This window comes from Lissotriton helveticus, chromosome 10, assembly GCF_964261635.1.
Source record: "Lissotriton helveticus chromosome 10, aLisHel1.1, whole genome shotgun sequence".
NCBI lineage: Eukaryota > Metazoa > Chordata > Amphibia > Caudata > Salamandridae > Lissotriton > Lissotriton helveticus.
In genome coordinates this window covers 197,344,975-197,365,531 of record NC_136071.1, presented here as the reverse complement: position 1 = coordinate 197,365,531, position 20,557 = coordinate 197,344,975, and the positions used below count along the sequence as shown (strand labels likewise).

The 20,557-nt window shown below is 48.6% G+C and overlaps 2 protein-coding genes across 4 annotated transcripts in view; one reads left to right on the top strand and one right to left on the bottom strand.

Annotated features, from left to right (window-relative positions):
- The window catches only part of IQCK (IQ motif containing K), a 632,757-nt gene that overhangs the window by 95,645 nt on the left and 516,555 nt on the right, over nt 1–20,557 (top strand). For 2 of the 3 annotated variants that reach the window (XM_078665098.1, XM_078665096.1), the window contains exon 5: nt 14,293–14,425. In XM_078665098.1, coding sequence (XP_078521224.1) covers nt 14,293–14,425 — 133 coding nt within the window. The remainder of the gene's footprint in view (nt 1–14,292; nt 14,426–20,557) is intronic. The other variant, XM_078665097.1, reaches the window with a different exon arrangement.
- KNOP1 (lysine rich nucleolar protein 1) overlaps nt 1–20,557 on the bottom strand; it is a 386,483-nt gene that overhangs the window by 169,459 nt on the left and 196,467 nt on the right. The window lies entirely within an intron of this gene.

The window sequence follows — 20,557 nt, the reverse complement described above, 5'->3', positions numbered from 1 at the left end:
TTGGTCGTGGTGTACGCCAAGGATGCGTTTTAGCACCGTTTTTATTTTTGTTGTACACAAATGGTTTGGAGCAACGCCTCGTGCAGAAGGGCAGGGACATGCCTATGGTTGGTGGGAGGCCGGTCCCTGCCCTACTGTACGCGGACGATGCAGTCCTGATGGCACGCACCCCTATGGCACTTCAAACTTTGGTTACATCTTTTAACACCTTTATGCTTAGTTTGGATCTGAAAATTAACTGCTCAAAGACTCTATCTATGTACTGTGGGACAAGAACAAACAGGCAATTGAAGCCTATCTTTATAAATTCCAATCCCTTAGAGAAGACTCCTACTTTCCCATATCTGGGCATTCTGTTTCAGGAAAGTGGCTCATGGAGTAGTGCCATTAATGCTAGAACCCTGTTATTCTCCAAAACTATTATGGCTTTACAGTGCTTTATAAAAAAGTTAGGGAAAAAACCCATAAGGGAGATTTTAACCATTTATAATGCAACTTGTATAGCAGTAGCCATCTATGGTGCAGGATTATGGGGCTACTCAAATGTCAGTACAATTCAAACCATGGAAAATAAGTTCTTACGGCATATCTTGTCCATTCCTGAAAGTACTGCGACCTTTATATGCCACGCTGAATTAGGTTTGGTGTTTGTTACTGACACAATTAAGATCCAGCCGATTCTGCTTTGGCACAGGGTTTGGACAAACGACGAGTGTGTGGTCAACCGGGCAATTTTAAAGGACGTCCTAGCATTGGATAATATTAATAATTGTAACTGGATATGTTATATTAGAAAGTTTCTTGAGGAACTAGGCTGTGCTCAATATTTTGAGAATCCATTATCTATGGTACACATCTCAAGAAAAGGACTAAAAAACTTGTGTATCGCTCATCTCATGGAAAAGAGACATTTGGAGGAGATGAAAAAGAAGACTGTCTCTGCCCATCAGGCAACTATAAGTGGAGAGAAACTACAGCCATATTTACCTTTATACATGTCCAACCATGAACGTTTCCTATTAACCCGGTTTAGACTTAACATCGTCTTCAGGTTATTATCTTTCCCTGTGATGAACTGTTGGGCGAAAGAATTATGTCCATGCCCATGTGATGATGTGTCCCCGCAATCCGATATCCATATTTTATTCTTTTGTAAATTTTATACTTTTTATCGAAAAAAAACTCATTATCCCTATTCTCAAAGATTTGAATGTATATAGATGTCGCCTAGCGTTTTTAGAGCTTCAAAAAATGGAAACTGTTTTTATGGTAGCGTCACTCTCTGAATTTCTTAAACTAGTTTTTAAATGTCGTAAAACTCTACACATGAATAAATTTTTTTTTTTTTTGTATTTATGTTCTTGAATATGTTCTTCTGTTGAGATTTTAAATAATGATCACCTGACCCACTGTAAATTGTACTTTTCATGCTACTTTTATGGTTATTCTCTGTTTTTAACCGAATAAAGTATTTTGAACTTGAACTTGGGTTCCATCTTATCCTTCTTAGTAATTTATATTCCTCCACTCCTCGTGTGTGACTTACGAGCTCCAATTTTTCTCGATGTTCACTCTGGAAATTGAATTCTGTAATGAGCATTGCGTGGTCGCTTACTCCATATTGGTCTGTCCCGAGGTCTAAGATCCAGTGCCTGATGCTTTTCATAATGAAGGTGTAGTCAATTATTGTTTGAATGTTGAAGGTGAGAAAATTTGATTCCATAGGACTCAATTGCTCGAGCCAGACCTGAGCTGAAAATTTGTTCCAAAGCACTTAGGGAAGTTGTTAAATGCTCTCTGCCGGCGTACCATTTCCGTTATTCAGGCTGAGATGGTGAAGATTAAAATTCCCTGTAATGATCATATAAATGGGGGCATGTTCTCATAGCACTTCCTCTAAAATTGCAATAATCTGTTTTGTTGTCTCCAGCTTCGAGGAGCCATTCCTAATGAGATATGTATGGTTGATTAAAAGTTCCTTTCTGGATTTGCCATCAAATAGCCCATTTATCACGATACACTATAGCATATCCAGCGGTTTCCTAATCTCTTTGATGGAAATTTTGAGGGGAGAGGATGTAGCCTTACGGCTAGAGCGGGCGACCTCGGAGCTGGGGAGCCGTGTTTGAGTCTCGGCAACGACGCTCAACATCCTGTGATTCTAGGCAAATCACCTAATCTCCCCGTGCACATCAAAAATGAATGTGTCTATCTGTAACGAAATTGGTACTCATGTAAAGTGCTCTGATATCCGATTTCTTGTGTCTAGATCGCGCTATATGAAACTCTAAACAAACAAAAAAATACACAAAAAACACAAAAAACACTTTCTATTGCATGTTTTACATATATTGCAAGGCCGCCCGAGCGCTTGCCGTGGGAGTGTAATTTTCTGGCTTGTATATATGTGCTTGAAAAGCCTTGCATGTGTATTTCCGTAGTTGCTCTGGTTTCCTGCATAGAGAGAATGTCACCCTCCTGCATCTTTTCCATTGCCGAATTGCTGTTTAGGTTTAAAGTATTTTATTAAGGCATAAAAAACACGGGGGGGGGAGCAGGAGGTCAGGTAACCATACAATACAAAGAGCAAAACGTTGCAGCGAGTCAGAAGAAGAGGAGGAAGGTAGGGTGCCCCAGAGGGTAACAGGGCAAAAACAGAAGGCAATAAGGCATTGTGAACAACCCCCCGTAGGCCCCCACTCCCTAGGCAAGGCGAAGCCAAAAGAGCACTCCGCGACACAGCTAAGGAGAAGCAGACCGGTCCACCAGCCCCCCGACCCCAGAAAAGAGAAGAAGGAAAAAGCAAGAAGGAAAGAAAAGAAAAAAGAGAAAACAACACCCCAACAACCCCGTCCGAAAGTCAGCAATAGAAGCATAAAACCCCCCACCTCCCACCCCCGATCCCCGGTCCCCAACCCGCAGAATCACTCCGCCGCTGGCACTGGCGGCGTCAGCCTAAGGAGGCGCAGGTACCGTGGACACGTTATCTCGTGAAATTCCGTGGACAGCAGCGCCAAAAAGGGCTGCCAGAGCTCCTCAAACTGGTCAACCTTCCCAGCCACCGTTAGCGACATCTTCTCCATACCCAGTACCTGCCAGAGCCTATGCAACCAGCCAGTAAAGGAGGGGGCAGTGGGTGTGCGCCAAAGGACAAGTATATTCTGGACGGCTGAGCCTAGCGCAATCGCAATCTGCCTACCCCTGCGGGATTTCAGCGGGTACATTAAGTCATTGGGGAGGCCAAGCAAGACATACGCGGGGAAGCGCGGGAGCTCAATCTCAAAATGCCTATCCACCTCATCTAAGACCTCCTTCCAGTAGGCCGACAGCACCGGGCACTCCCAGAGAATGTGCGTGAGGGTGCCCTCCTGCCCGCAGCCGCGCCAACATCCCTTATCGCCTAGCTTGCGCATCTCGTAGAGCCGCACCGGGGTGTAGTACCAATAGGTGGACACTTTAGTGAAGGTTTCCGTCAGCCCAGTGTGGTACGCAGAGTGCCTCGCCCGATATGCAATCCCATCCCATTCCTTGTGGCTCAGGGTCCTGCCCAGTTCCCTATGCCAACGTTCCCTCCCTGGGTTATGGTAGTGGAACGGCGGGGGTTGGAGAAATTTATACAAATCAGTGATGAGTTTGGCGTCCGAGGCCCGGGTCACCAACCATCGCTCATAGGGCGTAATCGTACGGGCGGCGACGTCACGCACTAAGGGCTGAAGAGCCCAATGGCGGACTTGCATGTAACGCAGTCTATCCCCCTCCGTCAAGCCAAACTCCTGTCGGAGCTGCTGGAAGGGGAGCACGCCATCCGGGCCGTAAATCTGGAAAAGCGCTCTACATCCCGCATGCACCCAGTGGGAAAAGGCCCCCGGCTCCAGGCCCGGAGTGAAGTCCGGGTTGCCAGCAATGGGAGTGAACGGCGACGGAAAAGTGGTGAGCTCCCGAAGCTCACACACCGCGTCCCACACTCTTAGCGGGACCCGGGTGATAAAGGAGGCGTAGAGATTAGGCGGGCGGTGAATGCGCCGTAGGAACGGGACCTCCTGGAGGGTACGGCCAGCCACTGCCTGGTCCTGAAAGAGCCAGTGTTTGTCCGATTCCCACCGGCTCCACTCAACCAGGTACCTAAGCTGCGCCGCCTGAAAGTACTTCCGGAGGTCCGGGATTCCGAGCCCTCCCGCCTCCGGAGCAAGCATGGAGAGGACCCGCCTCATCCGAGGCTTACGACCCTGCCACACAAAGCGGGAGATGTCTGTCTGCGCCTGCCGTATCCAACCCACGGGGGGCTGAAGAGGCAGAGCGCGAAAGAGATACAGGATCTGGGGCAGTATCGTCATCTTCACCGCCGCAACACGGCCCAGCCACGAGATTAAGCCCTTGTTCCATCGGCCAAGTTCCTCCTTTATCTTTTTGCCTAAAGAGGAATAGTTAGCTGCGACCATGGCAGGCAGGGTGGGAGCAAGCAAAATGCCCAGGTAAGGCACCGTGGAGGAGGACCACTGCAAAGGGAAGAGACTCTGAAGGTCTCGTCTGGTGTCGGCAGAGAGCGACACATCCAGTGCCGCCGATTTGGCCACATTCATTTTAAAGCCCGCAACGCGGGCAAAAGCATCCAGCTCCTGGACGCAGGCAGGGAGTGATCGCCTGGGGTCATCTAGGGTCAGCAAGACATCGTCCGCGTATAAGCTGACAGTGTGTGTGTATTGCCCCATCCTCACCCCAATAGCGTCCGGGTTGTCGCGGATTCTGTGCGCAAACGGCTCCATATAAAGGGCGAAGAGGAGCGGCGAGAGAGGGCAACCCTGTCTCGTGCCGCGCTCAATGGTGAAGCTGCTGGAGCTGTGTCCATTGACACGAACCGACGCCGACGGTCTCCTATAGCAGTTAAAGACCATAGTGCGGAACTTCTCACCGATCCCCAGTTTCCCAAGGACCAGCTCGAGGTACGGCCAATGAACCCTATCAAAGGCCTTCTCCGCATCGACCGATAGCAGCATCCGCTCCCCCGGGACGCGTGAGGCCTTTTCCAGCACATGCGCCACCCTCTTCGTATTGTCGACCGTCTGCCGACCAGGCACAAAACCGGCCTGATCCGCCTCCACCAAACCCGGCAAGAGGAGACCCAGTCTGGCCGCCAAGATTCCGGTGTAAAGTTTGAGGTCCACGTTCAGGAGCGAAATGGGCCGGTACGAGCCACACAAGGTCCGGTCCTTCCCCGGCTTGGGGATAACCGATACAGTCGCCGAGAGGAGGTCCGGTGGGATGGCGCCCGGTTCGGAGAAGGAATTGAACAAGCGAGCCAAGAGAGGAGCGACAGCGGGACAGAAGGTCTTGTAGAACAAGGTCGTGTAGCCATCCGGGCCCGGGGCTTTACCATGCTTCAGCCTTGCGATCGCGGAGATGACCTCCTCCACGTGAATGTCCCTCTCTAGGTGGTCCGCCTGGGAGGGGTCCAGGGCCGGGAGGGTCACGGACTCCAGATAGGCCTCAGCCTCTCCCGGTGGGGAAGACTCCGAAGCGTACAGTGCCTCGTAAAAGGATCGAAAGGTATCCGCCACCTCCGCGTCCCCGGAAACCGGGATCCCATCCACTCCCACCAGCTCCTTCACCACATTGCGTTGCTGCGCAGCCCTGAGCCTATGGGCCAGAAGCTTACCGCATCTGTCTCCGCCGGTGTAAAAGGCATGCTTCAGGCGCAGCGCCGCGTACTCCGCCCGATCAAGATCCAGCGCAGAGAGGAGTTTCCGCGCCGCCTTCAGTTGCCTCCAAACGCGAGGAGCCCCCGTACGGCGGTGTACCTGCTCAAGCTCCCTAACCTGCGCCGTCAGCTCGTCCCTCTTGCGCAGGCGTTCCTTATTTTCGGCCGAGGAAATGGAGATAAACTCTCCCCTGACGACCGTTTTCAAAGCCGCCCACTGCGTAGCCAGGGACGTGTCAGAGTTGTCATTGTGGGTCTGGAAGTCCCGGATGACCTCGTCCACTCGCTTCACCACCGATTTCCTATGGAGCAGCGTGTCCCGAAGCCGCCACATCCCTCTCGAGGGGGGGGCCGCCGGCCACGCAAAGACCCCGGAAACCGGCGCGTGGTCGGACAGGGACAAGACCCCGATGTCCGCCGCCACGGCGGCCGAGCGAAGCGGGCCGCTCACCAAGAGGTAATCCAACCGCGAATAAGTGCGGTGCGCATGGGAAAAGTAGGAGTAATCCCTATCGGTGGGATGCATGGTACGCCAGAGGTCATGCAAGTCCGTCTCTGCAAGCCGGTCCCGCACCGCCGCAGAAAGCTCCCCCGTTTGCGGGAAGCGCTGAGCAGACCTATCTAGAGCGGAGTCGAAGACTATATTCAGGTCTCCCCCCAGAATGATATGGCGATCGGGCGAGGCAGTAACGTCCACCAACACCGACTCCAGGAAACGATCCTGGTGGTCGTTTGGGCTATAAACCGAACCAACCGTAAAGGCAACACCCCCCAAGCGCATGCGGTACACTAAGAGCCTGCCCTTCTGCTCGGCATGTTTATACAGCACCTCCCCTCTAAAAGAGCTGGCTAGAAGAATGGCCACCCCAGCGGTCTTAGTCGCAGCAGAGGAAAATAGTTGCGTGGGGAACTTGGCAGAGCGCAACCTATGGCAATCTCCGGAGAGTAAATGAGTCTCCTGCAGGAGGCAAATATCCGCCCGCGACCCTTCTAACAGGGAGAGGATCGCCCTACGCTTCACGGGATTATTCAGACCCTTGACATTAAGGGTCACTACCTTCAGGGGCGGCATCGCCTCCAGGGGAGCAGCACGCTATGAAGCAGATGGGGGATCAGCGGAGGGGGCGCGCGGGGCAGGGGCGCAGGGAAGGCCAGTGGCGGCCTCGTACTTGGTCGGACTACATCGGACGGGACCCCCCCCACAACAAACCAACAATGAAACCCCCCCAAAAACCACTTATGGCAACCGGCCAAAACAAAAAGGAAAAAACCCCACCCCATAGTCTCAGTCTAGCCCAAATGGGCGAGTCTGCAGAAAACAGTCAAGTGGACGTCCAGCCACGCACCACCCCCCCGCCCCCCCAGCCCCAGCCCAACATCGTTAAAGCTAAGAACCTCTCCCCCCGGAGAAAAATTAGGCCGTTAAGGCCACACCAGTAGATGCAGGCAAGTCCCCGGCCGCAGTCCTCAGGGCCTCCGCCATTTCAGCTCTGATGGTGGGCGAGTCCGGACGACTCACCGGCGCTGACGATGGGCGCCTTCTCGACCTCCGTCGGCCCCGCCGCTCGGGGCGCCTCCGCGCGGGCGTAGCCCCGTCCTCCGCCGTAGTAGTAAGACCCAGCACCCCGCAAACATCCTGTAAGGAGCGCAGCTGATGCAGTACCCCATTCCATCGAAAGATAAGACGGAAGGGGTGACCCCAAGAATAGGCCGTCTCGTGCTCTCGCAGAAAGTCCGTAGCGATGCGGAAGGACCTGCGCTTTTGCAGCGTGATAGCGGACAGGTCCTGATAAAGCGCCACAGGTCGGTCGCGGAAGGTCAGCGGCTGCTTCCTACGGGCCTCCGTCATGATGCGCTCCTTTAGAGGGGAATCCGGCAAGAACGCCAAGATATCAGGCGGGGGCGCCGATGACTGGCGCTGGCGGCCCACCCTGTGTGCTCTGTCAATGCGGATGGGGAAATCCGCTCCCTCCTCCAAGATGTCGCGGAACAGGTCCTGCAGATAAGCCACCAGGTCCGCACCTTCGTCGGCGGATGAAACACCCCGCACCCGGATGTTATTCCGCCTGGACCTGTTCTCGAGGTCCTCCGAGTGGGCCTGGAGCTCGACACATTGCTCCCGGAGGCGGAGGACATCCTGTTGGAGATGGGTTATCTCCTCATCGCGACTCTGAGCCGCCGTCTCCACCGCGTCGACCCGTTCACCCAGGCCCTCGACATCCCTGCGCACCTCCCGGATCTCCCCTGCCACCTCAGCCTTCAGAGTCTGAAAGTCCTCCTTGAGGGAGGCGAATAAGTCCTCCATGAAGGACCGCGTGACCGGCGGCTCGACCGCAGTTGCGCCCGTGGACACCCGGGAAGCCCCCGGGGACGGCAGCGCCCTGTCGCGTAATTGCTGGGGCCTGCCGAGCATTTCCGGCAAGGTGCGATCTCCCCGTGCTGCGCCACGTCTTCCAGCCATCCTAGGGCCCAGCAAAGTCCAGGGTCAGTTGCCACAGGCGATCGCCACCGCTCGTGGGCACAAGATGCGAGGCCCTCGCCGAGGACAAGGGTAGTGCGTCACAGGCGACAAGATGGCGGACCGGGCGCGGGCAAGACGGCCCCCGGACCAACAGGGCAGGCAGGCAGCAAAGTCCGAAGAGCAGGTCTCCCGCCCCGGGTTCCCAGGGAGGGCAGCAGATGAGCTGGCGCCAGAACGAGACGAGGCTCCCGTGTGAAAAGGGCGCGGGCAGGGTTCACCAGGTACAGCCAAACAAAGACAAGATGGCAGGAGGGTGGGACCCAAGAAGGCAGCCCGGGCCAGCAAGTCCGTGGGCAACACTCAAATGAGGACGGGTCCGGAAAGTCTGAAAGCGGCGCTCCCCTCCACTACCAGTCGAGTGCCCTGCTCGGGCTCCGTCCAAACACCGCCATCAGCGCCTCCGGGCGCGGGATGCGGAAGGCGCCGCCCCTCGAGACCCCGGGCAGTGGGGGGATCGCGGCCAGGGCTAAGGTCCGTCGCCCAGCTATGGTGCCCGCCACCAGGCACCGGTCAGGAAGCTGCCTCACTCCCCAGAGTCCGTCCAGTCCGCCGTGCAGCGCCCGGGCCAGCCAAGGCGCGCGGACAGCGCCGCTCCACGCTCCGCCTCCAGGCTCTTCTCCTCGGGGCGACCCGGCTCCAATCCCCGGAGCGATCTCTGGAGAGACCTCTCGGGAACTTACCCCGGGGCCCCAGAAGTATAAGCGGCACCAAAATGTGCCCCAGGCACTCCGGCACAGTACCCTCGCCCGCAGTGCAGCCGCGGGGGGAGAGAAGCGCTAGAATCGGGGCTCGAGTTGAGCCGGGCCGGAGGAGCTACGGGAGGAAGCGTCCGCTCACCCCGCCATCTTGGCCACGCCCCCCGAATTGCTGTTTAATGTACTTGTGATTCCTGCCACTTACCATGTTATAAGCTTAAGGCTAGTTTTTTTTTGTTCTCTTTGAGGGGTCTTCACCGTTGTTTCTTAGTGTTATTTCTGGTTTTGCCCTTTTTGGCATCTTTGGGCTAGGAGTAATTATTGTGCCTGCCCTGCATTGTAGTGGCCTTGTGGGTCTGGATCCTGTGCTAGCCTTTGTCTGCTGTGTTACCTTCAGTTACTTTTCTCTCAATGTGGCCTTCATTTTCACTATATTCTATGATGAAATTGTGGAAGCAAGAAGAGATGTCCAAGTGATGGGTCCCCCGTAGCAAACTATGTGTGGTTCTCCATTTCTTTTTTGTTCGAAGTAACCACCCTCTTGGTTATCGAGCACGTGCGGGTATTTTTCGTCGCCTGGCTCCTGGACCACAATGCCCCATTTTTCAAAGCTGTTCTTTTCCCGCAGGCCAAATGAGCGTGGGCAGATGTCTTTCATATTGTTATTGTGTTTTCTATGGTGCTCCACTGCTTATTTTCCTCAAAGTGGATGCTGAGGAGGTCTTTACTCGTTATATGTGCCAAGGAGGGGATGTGTTGAAACAGTTTCAAGATATTTGCCCTTCCTGGTGACGTAAACTGTGAGCAAAACAACACTTTCTGTGAGGCCACTGTGTATGCCCAAGGATCAAATTCCTTATTTATATAATGAGTTGTTTGGCCCTATTTTCTGTCTGGATGCCATTCATTGGGTCACTTGGCAGTCCGTAGTTTGGCCAGTCACTATTTGTCTCCACTGGGCCGTTGGTCATTCTTCTTGTTTCATTTAGCACTTCCTGCATCGCCTGACAGGCTACATCTGTGCTCAGAGCTCCTACATGTCTCATGGTCCCTCCAGTAGCCTCTTGCATGGGCCTGCAATCTTGTTCCAGGCCCCTTCTGGCCACCCCTTGGGCTAGGTTGAGTTCTTTTCTCTCTGGGTTTTAGCCGGGGGCTTGAACCGCACTCTCTCCGTCTACCTCAATGGTCATTTATCCATGGTCTCGTGTGACCCTCTAGGGGGCCCTCCTTTGTTTTTTAAAAATTGGGAAGAATTTTGTTCTTGCAGGCATCGTCTTTCTTGACTGTTTTTTCTTCAGTCTTAAGATACTACTCCCAGCTCCTCTGTGCTTGGGTTTGCCGCAGCATTTTTTGCCTTTTCTTTAGCCTTTTTTTTCTCTCATATTGACAACGGTTTATTGTCCTTATTTGTGGGGCTTGTGTTGTTAGTGCTCCCAGTCTTGTTGCCCTCTGAGGTCCCACTCATCCGCCGGGGCCGTTTGTTGTTATTAATGGTATTGGGGCTACTGGTTCTATTTACCCCAGCTATATTTGTGTTGCCGTAACTCTGTAGGATGGTGGCAGTTGGTTGGACCTCAGCTGAGCTTGCTTCTTACATTCGGCTCCTTGGTCTTGTTTGAATTTCATGTGCCTTATTTCCTGTGGCCATTACCTCTATTTTAGTGTTTGTTTCTGAGTTTATTTTGAGTCCATTGTTTAAATTCAGGTTTTTCAGATCTGTGATCAAGGTTGTCAAAACGTCCGGCAGTGTTGAGAGCTTCACCACAATAGCTCTACAGTGGCAGTCCTTTATGATGACTTGTTTTTCCAGGTTTGCCATCTTGGTGATTATGTTTGCAATGGCCAAGGCTATAGTTTGCATTGTGTCCATTTGGACCTCAGATTTGTGTGTCTGCCTGTTGAGGGTGTTGGTGGCTGCTGCAAGTGTGTCGTTGATCGATGACAACCGGTTGTCTTGATCTTTGAGCAGGCCCTGGCTTGTCTCTTTGCCCTCCTCCTGATAATTTTCGGGTTGCATGTCTATTGTATCCCTCCTGTTGAACAACCTCGGTCCTTGCTATAGCTCTTTCCCATATGACCATGCTGTGGGTAACCTCTGCTCAGGTCATCCCATCCCCGTGAGTACTGTGCTCTGGTTTGAATGGCTTCAATTGGTTCAATTGTATCACTTGCTACGTCAGCTGCTTTGATACGTGTTTCTGTCGCGGGAACCCCATCGCCTGTCTGTTGTAATGACCTTTAGCACGACGTCTTTAAAGGCAGCTCACTGAATAGATTACGCTCTGCGCAAAGCATTACTAATAAACCTGAACGAAGTTCTATCACACTGGTGTCATCCACACTTGCCTGTGGGCATTGGCAAATGGTAGATGCACCGCCTTTGTTGGTGTTGTCCGTAATGTATATTTCATGCGTTGGGACTTCAGCCAGGCCTTCGCCTTCAGTGGAATGGCTAGCAGCCTGGCTAGCATCTCTTGATACCTTCAACTTCCCCCACAGGTCCAGCTTATTGCACGTGACCTGATGGTCCTTAGTGTTCTATTTCAGAAAAACGTCAATAACCACATCACATACACACAACAAAGTGGTTTCAAACCATTACATAAATGTGTGCAACAATAAAGAAGAAAAAAGTGTGAGAAATGGCAGGAAAGCACCTCACGTAAGCAAACCCAAGGAGCTGCTGGATGGTACTTGCCAGTATTCCTACCTTATCATCATCTGCTGCTCCTGTGGCCAAAAAGAAAAAAGGGTGTGTGTGCTTAGACTTCCTCAGAGGTGAGAAATCAAACAAGAAATGAATCAAGAAAATGTGACAAACAACACTGAGAATGTATTACTCACCCAGTGCCCACTGGTACCCAACCACGAAAAGAGAATAATTATTCTCACAATTAAAATGGGGTACCACTCGCATGCACGCATGCAAAACATACTTTATTGAGTGCCGTGAGTGTCCTCAGGTTAAAAGAAAGGCATGTATATGGCCACTTTCACCCACGAAAGGCCATCTGTGCCTGTATGCTTTATCTGTGACAGATACACTCCTTTGGAGCTAATTTCTCCACTTTACTGACAGTAAGCATCTGTTGCTAAAAATAATGTCATCAACTTCATAGAAGCCAAATATATCCTCTGTCTGTCTCTTGGTCTGCGGCCCACCAAATCTCAGGCTGCCTGAAATCTGAAGCTTGCTACTTCCTTCCCTTGTCCTGATTATAAGAAATCTGGGTTATGTTTTAGGATACACAGGTGATTCTGTCATTGCCTCAATCAAATGAGACAACAGGTTCCTTACATATATGTACCTTTAGAAAACAAACCTGTGTCAACTTGCCTTCCTGCATAGAGGGCTAAAGATAATGGCACTCATGCTCTCTAGCTGGACCTTACAATATTGATTATTTATGATTCCTCTCACAATCTCCTTAAAATGCTGTGCCTGCAGAATGTGGTAGTGACAGCCCTTTGTTATCCGAAACAAGGGTTATGTTACTCTACACTCTGCCTTAAACTGCTGACGTACGAAGATCAATAAATATTTTTGCTTAATTCATTGAGTTCTACTTAGCAACTACCCCCACCTCCCTGGTCAATTGATTCAACTGATACAGGACACATATGAATCTCTAATAGACTCCTTCACACCACTTGTCTGTTCTTGGTTTCAAGGAGGCTGGGGTTGGCGGTTTAGACTTCTCGGTCCAGACTGTGTGACTTTAGAACTCTGTCTTTTAGCATTAAAGCAGTAATGACCACCATGTATTTCCATAGGTTATTAGGATCTTTCCCTTTCATATCTAAGCCATTAATACTATCTACCGATTTTCAATAATGTCTTTGACATTATTCCAGAACACTGGTGGGCAGTTTGATTACTGGACTGGAAATGAGGAAGGAGTTTTATCTTTCTCTTGAAAGAACACTGAGAATGTTTCACTTCTTTATTTGGTGGTGTTAACAGTAACTTAGAAAGTGTCATGTTCCATCCTATTGTCAAAAAGATTATGTGGCGTTTTTTTGCTTGGTAAAACTAGCATCTGAAATTTGAGACCATAGCCTCAAGGATGCCCATTATATATCTTTGTTCTCTAATTTCAAAGGTTGTTCAGGGTTGCTGTAGATGGATGTTGTTGCCATATAAGTTCTGCCGCTCAGTAAGGCTTCCTTTCTTCTGTCAGATCTTTGGAATACCATTGTGTAGATTGTATTGTTTCCTTTTTTTAGAACTTGGCTACAGACAATTTTAGCGGTCAGTGGCCTGACTTATCATTTCCAGTACACACACAGTGGGCTTTGGGTCAACACCCTGCTTATGAGTGATTGGGTTTATTGTCTCTCTCAGTTGTCTCCTCCTGATTTAAATATTTTCTCCCTATTCCTGTATTTGTCCCTGCCAGGCACATTTCAGTCTCACAGTGTCCTAATTGGTTGACTTGTATTCTCACTGCTGATGTTGGGAACTACTTTTTTCTTTTCTTCTATGCCCTCAGTGGCAGTGCATGGGTTTTCATGCTCTCGCCCTCTTGTGCTGCTTCCTTCTTGACTTTGCCCCTGCCCCTTTGCACTCCATGCTGCCCACATCTCCCTGCTTATGCGTTGCGTTGCTTCGCATCCTCCATGTTTTTTTCCCGAAATTTCAGGGTTCAGCTAGAAACCAGGTGTGAGTCAGTAGTATACTGGGGCAGTGTCAACAAAACACTACAAAATATGACTGACTGGCAGCTCCACGTACATACATCTGAGCAGAGCTGCAACTTGCACTGCCAGTGTGCTACGTGTATCTTCGTTCATTCGACTACAACAACAGCCAAAGGCCTCTTCCTGCCCATCAGTTGTTCTAGACAACCAACCAACCTACCTACCTTCCTTCCTTCCTTCCTTCCTTCCTTCCTTCCTTCCTTCCTTCCTTCCTTCCTTCCTTCCTTCCTTCCTTCCTTCCTTCCTTCCTTCCTTCCTCCCTCCCTCCTTCCCTTCCCTTCCCTTCCCTTCCCTTCCCTTCCCTTCCCTTCCCTTCCCTTCCCTTCCTTCCTCCCTCCCTCCCTCCCTCCCTCCCTCCTTCCTTCCTTCCTTCCTGTGCCTTTTCTGTATTTAAGCTAGGCCTGCCTCTCCACCATGATGTAATAGTTGTGTTTATGTGAGTGCCAACTGCTGTTGCTATGCACATACTTCCCCTCTTCTCTGTGTGTGATGAAGGCTTGCCCTGCTGCTGTCCATGCTGTACCAGTGTGTCAGAGAAGCTTTTTGCACCTATTGGAACTAAAGATAAATTCATGTACCCCGAATGCTATTAATATAAACAACCTTCTGTAGCTTCTATTATATTTAAGAGAAATATTAATGACATTGATTTCCGTGTATATATATTTTTTATTAAAAAGCAGGCTTCCTTGGAGTCGTCACCAGGTCTGCATGTGGAGCGAGGACCGACTCATTTGGCTCTGACAGATCTGATCAGTTTGACAGACCAGCATGTTGCAGAACCACTCTCACATTTGCCTGCATCAAAAATATGTAAGAACCAAAAATGTATATTGTATTTTATATCCTGTTTTTTCTACTCCTTTGTTTTCCATGTCTGTCTGTCTGTCTGTCTGTCTGTCTGTCTGTCTGTCTGTCTGTCTGTCTGTCTGTCTGTCTGTCTGTCTGTCTGTCTGTCTGTCTGTCTGTCTGTCTGTCTGTCTGTCTGTCTGTCTGTCTGTCTGTCTGTCTGTCTGTCTGTCTGTCTATCTATCTATCTATCTATCTATCTATCTAAACAAAGGTTAAAGTAAAGATATAGTTAGGTCAATTTCTCGGTGACAACATTAATGTTTTGAACCGAAACAAATGCAGAAATTACTATAACTTGCACTCTCGCCATGCACTGCTTAATACCTCGACTATGACATCATTCATGATATGTTGTAGAGACATTGAAGAGTTAGGGCAGCCGAGTGGGCCACCCATGCCAGGCATAGACAAGAAATGGACAAAAGGAAGCTAGAAAGAAAATGGGGGCTGACAGGAGCCCGTTTAGCCCGTGTATAGTGAGAACTTGCACAAGAATCCCCATTGAATGATCGCAGATTCCCATCTTCCTCGCTCTGTGACCTGGTTCTTCCTTTTCATCCAGTTTCCTTCCCAGCACCCTTGTGCTTTTCATTGGGTTTTTTTGGGCACACGGTTTACATGGCAGTTTATATACGTGGCTCTGCATTTTAGCACAGAAAGTAGTCAGGAAAGAAACTGTTGTCAGCACATCAGGCGATGGCTTATATGGACTTTGACGATGTCATATCCGGTGGACTTCATGTGGAGTCATCTGGTGCCCTCTACAGACAGACAGGTACTGGTGTAAACAAATCTCTGGATCCGGCCTGGTGCCGGGGTATAATTCTAAGGTAAGGAGTCTGCGGCTAGATCTAGTCTCTATCAGATAAGGCGTTACCAATGGTAAGTAACTTATTCTTTAAGGTGTTTCATTACTCTTACGAGAGTCTTGCGATCTCCTTGTGGGACACTTGCTCTAGAGTTATAAATTTAATTTTAAGGTATTGTATAGAGTGCTGTATAGAGTGCTGTTTATGTTTTCAGTTATTGATTAATGGTAATATATAATAAGGGAGTCATTTAGATATGTTTGTAATATTTATTATCATTTTTAGAAACTGACAACTCTCATGAGATGCTCATGGAAGTTGAATACACAGTAATCTGCGTGGACTCTGAGGGGGCTGTACTTCCTTTTTAGCGGTTGCGAAGCACCTGTGAGATTGTACATTTGGAATTAAGTTAATTACAGTGTTTTCTTGTTATTCTGAATAAAGAAAGACATTAGAGGTGTTGATTAAGTTAGAAAACATAATTATGAATGGTTTAATTCAATATATAAAGCAATAATTTATTTGCGATTTTGCAAGATGCTCGCGAAAGTCTCACAGGAGGCCCAGGAAAAGAAACACACCCCAAGGAAGTGTTGTGATTGGTTGATATGGATGTCTTTATTTGCAAAAGGCAGAATCTATCCTTTTGGTTTATTTGCTTATTGGAGATGGTTTAGATAGACCTTTTGTTGTGATCTGTGTGCCTTTCTGTTTTGGCATCGAAGAATGCCTTCCTGAAAAACTGGTGAGCAACCTGGTGCTGTGGCAGAAACTCAGCCACCTCAGCCTGCCAAAGAGTCTTTGATATGACAATTTATTGACATGAGGCCAGGCAGCAAAAAAAGTATCTGCAAAGTATGTCATCTACAAACTTTGCATGAAGGAATTTAGTCGGGTGCATTGAAACCAACAGTACAGCATGAGTACTACAGGCATGTGGAGGCGCTTCAGATCTGTGCATCCACAAAGGCTTGCTCGGGCAGAGTTAGCTTGTGCTATGGAACTGGACAACTCTTCAGGGGTTTCCACCTCTTTTGCCTGCCCAGGTACTGAGTGCTGAAGCAGATAACAAACCTGCTTATCTTAATAAAGCACTTTTTTGCTACTTATGTAAGCAGATAATTTTTCTTCTTATGTGAGCAGGTTTGCACAGGGCAAGCTTGTCCAAGATCTAAAATGCCCCCTAAGCCGTAGCTTTTTTTCATAACCGTTATTTTTTCCTGAACTTTCTTCTTTTTGTTTTTAAGGAGATGTTGTTTTCCCCACCCCAATTTGTATGTTTTAGTCTACCCTATTCTAAGTACTTGAAAAGACAAACATTTTTTTAAAAAAGTTAGAAAGCACAAAAGAAAATTTTAAATTGTTAAAAGATGTTAACAAAAATGGCTCTTTTTAGAGCTACCTTAAAATTTCATTATTTATGGTGTATGTAGTATATTTCCCTTTTTTCCTTCTTAAAAATTCTTGGGAGGTCTCGCAAGAGCCAGGCAATGTACATTATAGTCCGTGGCTCTCACAAGTCTCTCATCAGATTTTGTAAGAAGCCAGAGCGAGCCAAGTAGACAATCCCTTGCGTGCAGTTCGAGGGGACAGTGCTGCCTGCTTTACTCGGTGAGCCTCTCACGAGACTGTGACAACATGTGAAAATCACCAAATAGAAAAGCTCATACTGTTTACCATGAAACTGTGCACCAATGCAAATAGCCGTTGGTCACAACCCAACCTACTTTTGTAACTGCCAAAAATCTATCAATTACATTTACAATTTTGCCATTGTCCCATTTTATCACTCCTCATATAGCAGTACCTTGCTTCTGGAGCTTACTCATTCTGCTGACAACTCCTTTTGTGACTGCGATATCCATGCGTCATGGTTCACTTCTAGTTTTTAGGACACCGATTAATCCACTGGGCTAGAGATTATGCCATCAATTATGGTATGAACAATAATCTTGGATTTCCAAACTTGGACATAACTTGGATTGGTTCTAGAGGTGTGAAGTGGCATCAGTTGTTACCAATGGTTGAGAGAATTTTGGATTGTAAGCACCCAGACCTGTTGATTGTGCACTGTGGTGGCAATTACGTAGGCACAATCACAAGGGCTGTGCTTGAAATCAAAATAACGGAGACCTTTTAACAATTGATGTCTCCCTTACCTCACACTGCCTTTGTATATTCTAATATATATCAAAGGCGACAATTGCAATGGTCAAATGAGTTTTGGCCTAAGATTGAGAAATTGCAGGATCTTCTCAATAAAACAGTTTCTGCATTTCTTTGTGACCATGGCATGGGCTTTATATATCATGAATACAAATGAGGGGAAAAGGGCGCTTGTAGGGCCAGCATACAGGCCCCAAAGAATACAACATAGCAACGAAGGAGTATGCAGTTCCAATAGGTGGGGGAGAAAGAGGTAGGAGGCTGGATTGGTCAACACCCCTAGATGGCTGCTACTTGTTCCATTAGACCTGTAACATACTAGCGCGCACATGCGCACACATTACCCAGGCTCTTCCGGGTTTATTGTACCGCTGACTAGGAGCGGGTCACTTAAGCCTACCGCCCGCACTCACCATGCTTCCTAATGAGGTAGAGCGAGGAGTAGGTTGTTTGCACCTGTTTTCCATGAAAACTGTAAGTAAATGAACTCTATGCCCTCTGGCCCCAAAGACCCTTGTCACTTTGGCAGAAAGCCACTTGTGGGCTGCTTATTATTGTCTCTCATATCCATCGTGTTTTGTATCTTCCCCCCTCCTTCTCAAACCAGCATGACGTTAACTTTAGTAACGTTTGTTGCTCTGCCTACTAATTGATGAGGTGTGACTTGAAACCGAATTGGGTGAGTTTTAACACGCCATTTTCTACGGTGGTTGGTACCACCGATGGCATTAGAATGTTCTGTGTATGTCACATGTGCAACAGATTTACTTATTAAGTCTGTCTGGCCATACACCTCTTGTGTTGCACTAACCACTCGTGCATGTGTTTGTGGCTTGCTTGTACATTTTGTTTTGGAGGCATAATTACAGTATGTGAATACCTTATTCATGTATCGTTGTTTCTTCTTTGTTTTTTGATCTCATTAGGTGGGACCTACTATATGAATAATTAAGGTACCTCATTGTCAGTTCGACTAAGTGATTGGTTAACTTCTATAACCAACCACCCGTGTAGACAGTGCATCACTATAGGTCCTGAATTGCCAAATGATTTTTACACCTAAGGCGAGAAACGTGTTGACCACGACTACGCACACCTAGACACCTCCGACCAATATAATCGGCGGTGACTTCCCTGTTGGTTTTAATTGAGACGAGTGGGCTCACAGATTAAACTCATTTTGAAGCACCGCTGAATAGAACAACAAGAAACCCTGCCAGGGTCAGTTTAAAGGTCCCACTAGGGGATCCTTACATTTAAACAAGGTTGACAAGATGTTACATATCAGAGCGGGCACAGATAGACATACACCTTTTGAGAAAAAATATATATATTTTATTGATCATTAATTAAGTTGGATTTGATGTAAGAAATTCAAAATGGGAGCTAAGAAAAACATATAAAATGCCAGTTCATTTAGAATCTGAGATATAGGGTGCTATACAATATTTACAATGACATACATCTATACAGGTCCCACATACTCCCACAGTCATCCACTGCAGATATTCTCACTCACAACCTCAATCAATACACTATTTCACACATTCACACACAAACAGTTATAAAGATGCATGGTAGCCTGCAGGGCAGATTTAACAATGGCTGCTAGGACTGAGATAGTAATATGGAGGCAACATGGAGTACATGAGATGGTAAAACATGGGTAACATAGGTGCCATCCATATGGGTCACGCTAACGCGGGTTTCGATGCAAGGCCTATTTATGCTGCACCTTCATCAGGGCGAGGAGGGCCATGGGGGGCAGGGACAGGTACACAATTTAACACACACAGTGCGAAGGTTATATAGAGGGGTCAACACGTCAACACTTCGTGGAGTGACAGGTTCGACTTGAGGGGAAGGCACTAAGCAAATTTTTAATTGCAGCCTCCAGGTGATTTTTCTTCCCCTTTAGTTTCCCCGCGGGGTGGTTTCAGTTTCCAAGGGGCCCACGGGATGGACAGTTCTGAGATGGGGAGGGGAGAGTCGGATATTTCACAAGAGGACGGGTTCCTTAGTTATACAGCCGGTCCGTTAAGGATACAGATTTTTAGTTGACATCTGTGGGTCGCTCCAGTTCAAGGGCCATCCCGGGGTTAGGGGGTCCAGATCAGCGTCCTCGGGTGGTGGGGCTCAAGACGAGTCTTGGTAAGTTAGGTAGGTATGCTTAATTCTCCTTCAGTGAGGAGCAGCGAGGTGCACCCTCGAACTATAGGGGCAGGGGCTCTCAGGACCATCAGTTCACTCCAGGCAGGGGATACGGGTGGGTGCCAGGGGCGGTCCTGGTTCGGGAGCGATAACGCGGACCGCGGAGCGGCGTCCTCTTCAAGGGGTGCGATTTTGAAGCACCACCTCGCCTCATTATTCCTCACATTACTTCACATCTACACCACTAGGCCCCTCACACACACCTCACCCATACGGCTTGGGAAAAAAATCTCTGACAAAGAGCTCCTCATAGGGTGCCCATCAATCATTGCACTGCCGGCCTGACGAGGAGCAAGCCCTGTGATGAAGCCTGACACCCAATTGGGTGTGTGAGGCCCCACTTCCCAAATTGGGAGACACCCACACTCCTCTCTAGAGTAGGGTTGTTGACTAATCCTTCCTCTTTCTCTCCACCTTATTGGAACTCGAAGCTCGAACCGCTGGACGGAATTACAGCGAATTTGGCAGAAAAGTAGATTTGGTTACGCAGATCATGCTTTCACTTATTTGGAATACATCCATTCAGTAGATGTTGAGAAATTTGAGGAAATACAAATTAGGATATCAGGGATCATGGCAAATTCGCGAATAATAATGAGCTTGTGCAGAGAACTGCTGAGCTCTGATTGGCTGCCAACACTTCAACCAGGAGGTGTTGGCAGCCATCTGGGGATCTGGCTTCAGCCCAGTCCCCAAACATTTTTTAAAAAGAAAAGGGGGCAGGGTAGGAATACCCTGACCCCCAAGTCTTGGTTTTGGGGTCCCAGAGGGATGCCGGCAGGACAAAAAAACATTTTTTTTAAAACAAAATTGCTGTGAATTTGCGGAATTCAGGTTTTATGGCAAACAAACAAAAAACAAATTCAAGCACTGTCTTCTCACTTTTTTTTATTTAACCCCCTGG